We start from the raw sequence: 12,570 nt of genomic DNA on the forward strand, positions 1-12,570 counted from the left end.
CATTGTCACTGTGACCACATCAGTATGAGGTTATTGGCATTTTGCTCAAAGCACTGCTGTGCCTAAAACAACTACAGCTTCACAGAACCGCTAGCGTAGCTGCAGACTTTGTGGTGAAAGCAGCAGATGAAGCTACAGAGGAATCATTCAGAAACAACACACAATCGTTGCTCAGCGTAAGGAGAAAATATGCTTCAGGTCGTGGTTAGACGCCTATAGTGCGAATGAAGTCTACCAGGCTTGTGCAGACAGCTGCATTGATTAAAATAGGAGCGTATTTGTTCCATTTGAGGCGCATGAGATGGATGACTAAAAGCTGTGGCTGAGATACCTCTTGCATAGACAAGCCTTTAGTCATCTTTGTTCTAGTCGCCTTGATCGCTGCCCATCAGAAGATTGCGAAACTGTCCTGAGTGTATGTCACCTGAAGAAAGGATGGAAGGAGGAAATATAAGGTAATCACACTTTAATTGAAAGACAAAATGTGCAAAAGTGTCAAGATTTAAGCTCGGCCAGTAACTGTGAGCCCTCCAGACACGTCAATCGTGTCAATCCTGTTATGTAAGTCTGTGGCAAAGTTTTTCTCATTGCGAATTCCTTCCAAACCAAATGTATCGCCTGTCATCGTCTCCTCATTACAAACTTCCCTGTGATTGACGCTTTGTCCTTGTGTGTTGTGGGGGCGAAGGTTTCTGTTTTCTTTTGAGGGGGTTAATGATAACAGGCCTCAAACTATGGCAGATGCTTGGCCCTCTCAGATGTGGAAAACTACTGCAAATTCCACCGAGTTCCAGGCAATTGCTGGCTTCAGAGGAGAAGGTCTGACATCTTCAATTCTGCAGCTTTCACTGGATGGCTGGTTCTCTCTGATAAGACGTCCCTTTAGTTGCGAAATGTCTTGTGTTCGGCTTTGAATGACGAAATGAGGAATTAGATTCTGTGGCTTAAAAGCCTTTACCTCAGCCCTTCCATTCCTTGCACCTAAGCTCCAGAAAAGATTACAAGTTTCAAGTGTTTCCCTGCAGCGGGGGGCCGTTAGGCTCGATGCCATATCTAATCTTCCGAATTGTCTTGCGATGAGAGGGGTTTCACTTTACGAGGTCTCCGTCTTGAGGAGCTTGTACCGGGAGTGGCCTCTGCGGTTTTCCCTGAGAACTGGGGAAATGGATTTCAATCAAGCAGAAGAGATCAAGTTGTTTTTTGTTTTGAGTTTAATGCAGAATTGGGGTTTTGTGTGACCGCAATGTGAGGACCGAGAGAAACTCCTTCTCTGGTTACCTTTAGTCTTTATGGCTTTGGTTCGAATGCAGCACCTATGTGGAGTGCAGGCCTGTGTATTTGTAGTGCTGGTAACCTCAATGTGCACTTTACAGAATCTAAGGGAAAGGAGTTTAGCAAAATGTAAAGCAAATTTAGCTTCCCGCAATCCAACACCATCCAACTTCTTCTGCAGCTCTCATTTACACGACGCACATGCATTCACGCTTGCTTTTATGTCGTCCTTTCCTGGGTTTCAGACACATTCTTAACATCCTACACTTGACTTTTTGTTCTTTTGAACTGGGGAAACAGTTATTTCTGTACCCGCTGAGGCAGGCAAAGGACATCCCCAACCATTCTGGGCTGTTTTGGATACAGGCTTGCACTGTTTAGGAGTCCAGTCGACACACAGATCTCTATAAATAGATTTGTTCTTGAAAAATAGTTGCGGTATGATAATCACACATTGCCTCTCTGAAACACGGGCCAAAACAAACCAGATGGCCTGGTCCCAAACAAGCCGACGCTGCCACGTTCTCTGTTCTTTCTGCTTTGGCACCTCCCTCCTTTCCAACGTCAAACAATCGGCGACGTGTTCCCCAAATTGCATTTGCTGCTCTGGAACAGAAGAGATAGCTCCAAGTGATATGTCCTGTCTTTTAGTTGGTTTTGGATTTTTTTCTGTCATACATGGCGGGTTACTGGAATAAAGTGTGCGTCAGTGTGAGTCAGATAAACATTTATAAAGACCTCATATTGTACAGTCAATGTGCCTGTTTCTCCCTCTCTCTGTCACACTGTACACTGTAGGAACCTAAGCACATGACCACGGCCACGAACTGAAAAACTCCTCTTGGAAACCAGGTAGAATAACTGGATATTACATATTAACAAAGCACACGACTCGCCATTTGTCATAAACAATACTGAGCAGCCAAAAAATATCTGCCTTGCTGCCAGCTTCTTGGTTTCATGCAGATTTACTGTATATATACGTCCTATGAAATGGAAATTACTCAACTTGCAGAGAAACAGAGGGAGGTGTGCAATCATTCTCCTGTGAAATACGCCGCTGGGTCCTAATTCTTTAGAAATGAAATCACGGACATGGAATAAATGCCATATTTATTACCAGTGCTCAAAGTTTGGACCTGCCATTCATTTCGCTCTCGTTTTATTAATTGACTAATTGTCCCGTCTGTTTGTTAAGGTGGTTCCAGCTTCTCACATCTGATTGTTTGCTGGTTTCCTTCTCTGATAGTTGGCTGAATATCTTTTGGTTTGCACTGTGGGTAATTTTTGGTTTGACTATGAACTTTTCCAAAACCTATTTATGCACCTCTGTTTCCAAGGCTTGTACTTTTGTTCTTCAGAGCAGTTTGGGGAACAGAAAACGATAACTATCTGCCATGCACAATTTCTACCATGCACTGGCCTTGCAGAACCTACTGAAAAAATGCCCTCAGAAGTAAAGCTTTACAACAGGGGTTAGATCAAACAGCTATATTGATGCAATAGCAGCAAAATGAAAGAAGAAATCAAATCGCTGGCCACATCTGCACAGTGTAAGCTGACATCAGCAATGTTGATTTAATGTTGAACGAACAAATCTTATGGAGGAACACTGTGAGGGGTAAATTTGGGTTGACCGGAGCACGAAGGTTCCCACTGAACCACAACCTCATAATGTTGTGAAATGAGCTCTTTCAGTTTTTTCTTCATTGTGAGTGGGGTCACCATAATTGCAGAGGTTACTGTCTTTGCAAACAACAGAAAAAGTCCCCTATCATCATAGCTAATTTGGTTGCTTTGATACAGCATGGACTGCAGAAAGAAAAATAATAAAAATAAAATTTTACGACCTGCAAATATTGTTGTAACGATAGCCATCAGATCAACACATGCAGATAATCACCCTCATTTATCAACGTTTGTGCACTGCAAAAATGGGCTTTGTGCTACAAATCAATATGAATAGACGGGGTAAAGCAAAAGTCAACCTGTGTGACACAGAAAGCAAAATAGCAAAAAGACACAAAAAAGAGACTAATTAAAGAAAGTACAGATGGACTGAATAAAAGAAAAATAGTGCTGAGTCAGGGGGAAAACGATGGCATAGAATGAAGAAAATTGCACATTACACAAAAACGAAGTTACATAACAAGAAAAGAAAGAGCCACAAACTGAAACGAATGATACACAATGCCGGCTTAGATAAACAGTTTCCTGCAGATAAACAGTGATTCTTGAGAATGGTCTTGAAGTTACAGAGCAGTGTTTCGATTTAAAGGTGGCTTTGTCACTTTTTCCATGTTGAAGTTTTTGACACAAGCTTTGTAGATAAATAAATACTGAGGATTATTGTGTCACTCAGCCAGGAAAGAGCAACTGAACTGTCCTATTCAGTGTGCTGGTATATTGTTAATTCTTTCCAGTAACAAACCAAAAAGTGGCATGTCAGGGGTGAAGACAGCGGAGCCTCTTGCAGTGCATTAGGGGACAGGTGTAATTTCTCTATGGCTAATTGAACAGAAGTATCAAGAATAAAACAGCATTGTCTGCATAAAGATTTGACGAAATTGACGATCATTGCTATGAAAGCTCAGAAATTTGAAAATGCTCAAATTAAGTACATGTTAACTTCCTGGATGTTGGCAAGCCCTCCGGTGGCTGATTTACCGTAACTGGACTCGAGGCCCACTCATGAGCTATAGAATAAATGTGGGTAATGATGTGGCATTTAGTGTAATTTTTCTCCTAAATAATGCAAGAGTCAAGTTTGCCCTGAAATAAAACATAAGGGTTGTTGCAGTATGGGAATAATAAAACCCTAAGAGAGAGAGGGAAAAAAGAGAAAGAGACACACTAAGTACAACATTTGAAGATATACTGAACAGCACTGAATTCATTAAAACATGTTGTAGTTGGCAGCAGGTAGATTGTCATTAATCGGGGATACCAACCAAGTCTGAAAAAGTTTGGACGCTGTTTGAAATGTAAATAAAATCAGAATTCAGTCATCGTAAACAAACTGTGTTTGCTGACAACGGTGTAGTAACATGTAGTAACATCCTTTATCCAACCAAGTGGTGAACTTCGCTCTATCCTCGCCTGTTAACGACTGAGCCTTTCCAGGATGCCCCTTTCGTACCCAATCATGATACCCTCACCTGTTACCAATCAACCTGTTTACCTGTGGAATGATCCAAACAGGTGTTTTCCCCAGTCCCTAGTCTTTTGTTGCTCCTGTCCCAACTGGTTTGAAACGTGTTGCCGCATCAGATTTAGAATAAGCAGGTGTTTACAAAAATCAATGAAGCTGATGAGGTCAAACATTAAATATACAGTCTTTGTTCTGTGTATGTCAAAGAAGATTAGCAAGTTATCACATTTTGTTCATGGTTTACACAGCGTCCCAAAAATCCTTTGCTCCACTACAGATGTAGGAATGCATAATGTTTGAGTGTGGTTAATGCACCTTAAACACTAATGTGCACGTTAAGATGTAGTTAAGTACCCTGGGCACCAGACAAAACCGTAACTTCCAAAATTTTCTGAGGTGTACGTTCACAGCACTCAAATATATGCACGGACACAAGTTGAGGTTTACCAGAAAAAATGTTTCGCAAAGCCTCCCAGCTCGAAGACAAGACTTAAATGTTTATTTTTGAACGAGCCATTACATCTTTATTCAATATCCCTCTTTGTTTGGACAGCCAAGTTCTTAAATCCAGTGATTTCTCCATATGGTAATGGCCAGATTTCCCCATGGAATCAGATAGATCTTGTTGAGATGTTTTTCATGTGAGGATTTAGGAAAGAAATTGGCAGAGATTTGGATTCCAAAACATGGTGACCCCTCTGTTTTCCAAGACTCACACTGAGATAATCTTGGATATCTCAAGTTATGGACTGGATATCTCATCCGTGGACGGGTAAGGTTCCACAGTTTCCAGTGATACAAAGCATCAGAGCTATAGGCTCCGACACTCGTATAGGTCAGAAGAAATGAGCATCAGTGGCAGGAGACGAACAATATGTTGTGCATTTTAAAGTTTATCTGTAATCAAAGAAATCAAAGTGAATTATGGTCCACCTACCAGAGCATTCAAACATACCACATGGTCTTCATCAGATGGAGTTTGCTCAGTTGTCATGGAGAAAGATCTGTTGACTGAAAGTGAAATGGATGCAGTCATATCAGCTACTGAACTCCCATATCAACCATCTCTGTGGCAACTAAACAAAACTCCATCTGCTGATGACGTCCTGCGATACAGTTGAAAGCTGTGGAAAAAGCTACTAAGATGAACTTGTTGCTCCAAATGTGCAAGTCAGGAATTCATGCTCATGCTCAGCCGGACAAAAATGTAAATTTCAAGCGGTTTTCAAAGGAAAGTGGTGCAAAAACAATAACCTGGATGGTCGCTTGAACGAAAAGCAACTTTTAGATTTCCATCTTGACATTACTGAAAGAGTTCAGCTCTTCTTCTGGGATTAAAATGTCCTTTCAATGTACATGAGTCATAAAGAAGACAACTGTTCACTTCGTTCAGCCTTATTCGGCAACTTTCCTGCAGAAAACGTTGTGTTATCAAATGCACTATGGCTAACCTATGTATATATCTATACATACTGTTTGCATCAGCGTGCATGTGTCTCAGTGGAGATACATGACACCCAGTGGCAAAAGAGCAGCCAAGATCAGCCAGACACCTCTGCTGTCTAACAGCAGGTCCCCAACGATTGGTCAGGGTGATTAACCTCTGCAATGGGCCAATCAGACTGCAGTTCAGGAGGCTAACGACTGCCAGGTGTGTAACAGCACGTGTTGGACCCTCAGCTGACTGAGTTGTCGCCTTCATGCACAGAGATGAAAGAACACCAGCAGGTTTGGCTCGACTGTGTCCGTCAAAAGATGAAAAGTGGCATATTTCTTTAAAAAAACACTTTCATTCGAGCCTCTGGACAGATTTGTGTACATTATAGTGATCATTTACACCATTTCAGCATTTGAGTCGGGCCGTGCTCTTCAAAGAACCGTGTGAACTTTGTACAGGGTGACACAGATTCCATTAGACACATTGTTTTATGGCCTTTCTCTAACCTCTCCAGAGGAGTTCTTTCATAAAGTTACTGTATGACAGCGATATCCTCTGTTCACAGCAACGCGGTGCTTTGTGAAATGGGAAGTGTCAAGATAAAAAGTAAGACTGCAAACAGGCGACACGTTAGCAAACCTGAGGCCCCATGCCAAGAACCGGCCTGCTGTAATCCAACACATCTCCTCCTGTGTGTGGGGAGAAAGTGACACATGTTTATGAGGAGCACCTCCGAGGAGTCCTCACTGATCACGTCTCTGCTTTGGATTCATTTTCACAAATACGAAGGCTGATTTGTGGTTTGCTCAGCTTCTGAAGGTGCTTTATAGGGACAACAGGTTGCAGGAGGTCTAACAAAACTCTAATCTTTTCACATATTTCAACTCAACAATGTTTTTAAGATACAGTAGGATAAAACTTCAATCCTGGTAACCTAGTTTTACTCAGAGGTGCTCTCAGATAAACATATCGCAGTGATCTGATTCCTCATCTTAACCTCCTACGACTCATTTCCCACGTACACAGTTTGTAGCTGTTACACTCCAGAGCACAGACTCATTATGAGTGAAACTGAATCTGCATCAAAGCTTTAAGGTGTCGGTTCACCCCATTTCCTCCCCTCATATCCGAGTAGTACTTAGTCATGCAAATTGTTTTGGTTTTATTTGCCCATGTTTTGATGTATCTCCATTGGAGACTTTTGTAGCCACCTCCAATGCAATACAAATGGTGGAATTTCATTTGTGGCGCTAAACACATCGGATAAATATCTCTGAAAAAGTCAGAAACAATGTCCCTGTTACTGTAAGTGTCGTTAGCAACAAGCACTTTTAATTGGGAGTGATTTTCTGCTGAAGCACGGCTTGTGTATTGTGTCCCAGTTGACCTGGATACTGCCATCGCTCTCTCAAACTCAAACAGAATTTTGGATTTTCATGTTTTTTGGAAATCCAAACTAAAATTATACTGCAGCAATTGTTGCTATTTTTCCATTTTTCAGAAGAGTATGACGTTTTTGGACATACTTGTGGAAAGAGTGTGTCAGCTGCAGGCCACTTGGTGGGCATTTCCCATGGCAGCAGTTGGCTGACATCTATTGACATGCTGGTGGCCGATTTACTGGAGCACATCTTGTTCCTGACATCTTCACAAGAGGCTTTTCTTTCCTTTTTCCACACAGTGTTGGTTATCAACCGCTATCCTAATTCAAGACGTTTGTCCCTTTGCAGCATGCAACATGTGGGATGACCCATCATGCTGTTTTCAATGGAAAATGGAAGCTAGCAGGCAAGGCTAACTAGCTTCCACTTTCCGAGTGGAACTTATTTTTCGCTCATGCTATTTCAACACCTGCTGAGTGCCACTATGAAGTGGTTCGAAATCGTATACTGAGCTGCTGTGTACTATATACTCAATTAGTATGTACTGAAGGATACTCAAGCCATAGTCACATGACTCCATCGATCACAATACTGTTGGTCCAAGCTGCCATTGAATAAAAAATTGTTTATCACAAATGTAAATCGGCATTTTTTTCCTTCCATTCAGGGTAAAATTATCCAGTATTATTTAAAGGAAGAAAATGTTAAGCTAATGATCTGTAAATGAGGAGATTCAGGAGGAGGTGCTGTCTTAGCATTTGGTTATGCTTGTTATCTTATAAAGTTGACCGAAAGCTGTGTTTAACTGTAGTGTTGTGTTCCTCCCACATAATACAGAACAGGGGGACTAGCTCTGTTGGCTGTCTTTCTTTTATGACTCCAGTAAAGTTTAAGTTGACTGCTGTGATCAGCAGAGGTCTCAGCTCAGATGTCTCAAAAGCTTTGGAAATTGGCCTGACAAGATACCACCAGGGGAAAATGGGAAAATATGCTGTTTGCAATCTGGGTGAAATGACTCCTGAATGATGACATGCACTGTTGCTACTTCGACTTTCTAAATATCCCCAATGGATATTAGAGGAATTAGATGGCAGGACACCAACCTCTCTCCCCAGAGGTGTTGTTGAGTAAAACTAAATTATTCCCCTCACAGCTCAATATTTTGGTTATTAATGAGCCTTGACGAATCGCATTACTAAGTTACTTTAACAGGAACAATCAGGTTAGCGTGCATCTGCCTGTTAAGTCCCAGATCTGGCTGAGCAGATGTCTGTTCCCTAATACATTTCATTAACATAAATTACAAGACGCCATCTCTCTGTCAATCTCTATGTCTGTGTTTCTCTCTCATTCTTAGAAACAGGCCTCGGGAAAAGCATCTCATCCTCCTGAGTTCATTACTTGGCCGATCTTTGGATTACCCCACTTAGCATTTGAGTGCATAATGGATCCTGACAGGGAAAACTGCAGATGTCAGATGAGTTGGGGATTGTTGGTCTCGTCAATATGCAGCGAACTGGGTAAACACAGCCGCTGACTATTTAAAGCAGCCTGTCAGAGCGTCATCCTGAAAATCCCTCTTGATGATGTGCCTTGGCGATTCGTCAGCGCAGCAGAGATCGTAAGAGCTTTGGAAAATGGAGAGTAGATGTGCAGCGAAGCCTGTTCTTTATCAGAGCAGTAGCAGACCTCATCCTTGACACTGCATGTTTTTAGTCCTCAGAACCAGGAATTAGCTGATGTGAGACATGCTACCCTCGAGTTAAGCAGCACTTTGGGAAGTGAGTTTACTCTTCACTGGAAAATATCTCCAAAAACATCTGTTGAATTGTAGACAACGGTTAATACTTCAGCATGTGTCACAATGACGCACTGTTCACAGGAACCTGCCCCGATAATGTGCTCGCAGGCTCTTATCCAAATTTGCCATGTCCAGTGGTCATTTGGTGCCACTGATTATACGCATGACTCACCATTGCATTGTAGGATTACACATACTGGTTTAGTGGCTTTGTGAATTCCCCACTGTGACCTGCACTCACACTGCAGCCATTTACACAGCTGTCCAAATACAGGAGTCTTTCACGTTCAATGACTTTCTTTCCTGGGGAGTCTACCAGTCTCTCTCTTTGAGGGTTTCAACCTGATGCCTCTGAGCTACGAGCTTCACTGAGGCTGGAGGTGCATACAGAGTGTTCAGCATCTCCTGGAAACGTAAAATAGTGTTTCTGTATTTGTTACTTTCTCATCGGAAAAGCCGAACTGGGTGCAAGGTTCACTACACGCCCGTGGTCCCCTGTTGTCCAGAAATGAACTCAGGAAATTGCTTTCAGTGAGAGTGAACCATACTTAATAACAGGACCTCACTGGCATGGTGCTGCAGTCCTGCGCTTTGGATGTGCAATCTCTTCTGCTGGGAGGAAGTGAAACTGAGAGAGCGTGAGAGAAACAAAGACATTAAGAGAAAAAGCGTTTGATGCGGTGGATTAGGGCAAGGCGTGCTCTGATGGTGATATGTAGGGCTGTCAGAGGGATGAAGGAACTGTCAGATCCGCATGCAGCAATTCCCATTCACACCACGAGTGAGTTCACAGTGCGACACACCCTGAAGAAATCTGCGTCCAAGCTGCATATTAGTTTTCGATTTGTGTGTTGAGCAGCGAGCGTCTGAAGAAACTCAGCGTGGGAGTCATGGCTGAGCAGTCCCACGGACATGCTGCTTGTTGTAATAATCCTCAGAGTGAAGAGATGGCAAGATGTTTGAATACAAATTTATCTCATCGCCTCTTACATCAGACGGATAATTACCAGGTGATGCTCAGCAGCTGTTTGGTTGATTACAGCTTCAGATTACAGATTCAGTGTGTAAAAACCTCCATGTCTGCAGCCACTATGCATCGAAAATGGTGTGGACTTTCTGTAGCGCACGTTTTAACGGCAGGTTTTTAGATTAATAGTTTGTGACTTTTTGTCCTAAATAGATATACAGAGAACGTCTTGATGTGCACAGAAAATGGTGCACTTTACTGTATGCGACTCTTGGAGTGGAAGACGAACTAGCTAGCAGAAGAAGAAGAAGAAGAAGAAGAAGTCAACTTTATTCATCACAGCACACAGAGTTACAGGGAGGGAACTGCACACGCCATGCAAGTGAAATTATTTTCTTCACATTTATCCCATCCTGGTAAGTTGTTCCTCCGCGGCAGACCAGGAGCGGTGGGCTGCCAGCCGACAGTGGCGCCCAGGGACCCAGTTCCTTCTTCGTCACCATTGGTCAGGTGGTGATCTTCTTGCATGTTTTTAGTGGGGGTACATTTTATGGAGGATACCGCAGGTGAACACGGGGAGAACATGCAACCTCCACACAGAAAGGCCCCTTCCCTCGAGCAGCAGGCACCGAAGGCATGGTGGAAGACACGCCACCAGTGCCCACAGCGGGATTCTAACTGGGATCATCTGGCTGTGAGGCAACAGTGTTACCACTTGTGCCACTGTGCCACTAAATGTTCACCATTGCTGAACAGACAAAAACTAAAAAAAAAAAAGAAACAATAGACTTTTTGTTTCACCTGAAATAAAACTTTGCTAATTTTGCTAATTAAAGGTCCAGCATGTAAGATTTGGTGCCATCTAGTGGTGAGGTTGCAGATTGCAAACAACTGAATAACCCTCACCTCTCCTGCGATGGCTGAAGAAATGCGAAAGAACACTTAATTCCCATAAACAGCAAATCTCTCCTCCACAGTGTCAAAGTGAGTCGCCTCCTGTATCCTGAGCCCCTTCCTCAGCTTCAGTCTCCATCCAGCAGCCTGGAACCCGTACCAGTGGTGGTTATTACACATTCAACATGTTCAGTTTGGGCCGAGCAGCACCTAAGAGGACTAATATATTGTAGATTCTGCACAGTATGCGCTCTACAGTTATTGCATGCCTGCAGCCTCCTTGCATGCTTTTCAACTCTAAAATCCTTTAAACTGAGCGTAAATGTCCCGTACATGTGGGCTGGTGGAGGGAATACTTGTGGTTTCATGAAAGGTATGTGGCATCATGAAAAGACAAAGAACAGTGGGAAGTGTGTGTTTAAACACAGGACAAGGGGAAATACCTGTCCAGCTCTGGATGGATGACATGTTAAACAGGTTGCTTATTGTTCTTTAACATTATATAGCTGTTGCAGGCCAGTATTTAATGATTTAGTCTGTTGTTGTGGTGTAAATTAACGCAGTGTGGTCCTGCAGATGGAAATGTGATTCCCAGACATTCCTTACACTCCACTCTTTCCTCTCCTTGTCTCTCTCACTCACTTTCCATCTGTATTTCTTTCTTTCCGTCTTTGCTTCTTTATTTTTTATTCTCTCCAGCGTGTTAATGTTGTTCCAGGTGTTCTACATGTACTCAATCACAACAAAAAATAAATACCTCTCAGGAGACATTTCTTGCAGCGTGTTATGTCTTCTTGCTGTCTTTATTACTGCTCACCCCACCACACCGCTCCCCCCTCTTCCTCCTCCTGATGTGTTTCCATGTCGTGACTCCCTCCTCTTCCTCTTCCTGATGTGTTTCAGGCTGTTCCTGAAAAGCCACAGTGGGACTGCAGGCAGACAGAGCAGTCTAGTAATCCACGGAGCAGACTTCAGCACCAAGGACATGGACAATGACAACTGCATGTGCAAGTGCGCCCTCATGCTCACTGGTGGTAAGTGCAGCCAAACGGTGCATTACAATGACGATAATCACACATTAATGGCAAATTATTTACTATTATTTATTAGTAGTATTATTTATGTAGTTTCAACCATAATTTCTGTCACTTATGATAACACTGTATTCACCAATGAGGGAACGTGGCAGGACCGCTACATGGAAGTTTGCCAGTAAACCTAAAATGTAGCTGGCAATCCTTCAACTGCGTGTGCACTACAGCAAGTAGCGTAGATCAAGAAGCAGACACAACATTAATCACTATTAGCATGCATTTGGAATAGCATCTCTGGTCACCTGATGAACACAGGTCCAATATTCACTCTCTTTTTAGCTCTGGTTTTGGTCTCCACCAACTCCTGGAGGAAATATCCAGCTCTTCGCTGCTGTCTGCTCAGCAGCTAGTCGCTAACCTTGTGTGTTTGTCTATTAGAGGTCTTTTTCCCCTGAAAGCAGCTGCCTGCTGCTGCTGGAAACAAGGGAGGACTGTTTTAAAACTGAAACAATGAGCTAACAGATGCTAAAAATGTCCCACAGAGTCGGGTGATATTCCCTTTGGGTTTGTTACAACCATAGAGTGCTTTAACATTACACATAGTCATCTGATCCACTGTTAATATAAACAT

General features: G+C 42.7%; 1 protein-coding gene across 1 annotated transcript in view; it reads left to right on the forward strand.

The window, feature by feature from the left end:
- The window catches only part of angpt1 (angiopoietin 1), a 54,792-nt gene that overhangs the window by 37,128 nt on the left and 5,094 nt on the right, over window positions 1–12,570 (forward strand). The window contains exon 8 of the mRNA XM_070985433.1: window positions 11,809–11,939. Within this exon, the coding sequence (XP_070841534.1) occupies window positions 11,809–11,939 (131 nt within the window). The remainder of the gene's footprint in view (window positions 1–11,808; window positions 11,940–12,570) is intronic.

The sequence above is a fragment of the Chaetodon trifascialis genome, chromosome 17, assembly GCF_039877785.1.
Source record: "Chaetodon trifascialis isolate fChaTrf1 chromosome 17, fChaTrf1.hap1, whole genome shotgun sequence".
Lineage (NCBI taxonomy): Eukaryota > Metazoa > Chordata > Actinopteri > Chaetodontiformes > Chaetodontidae > Chaetodon > Chaetodon trifascialis.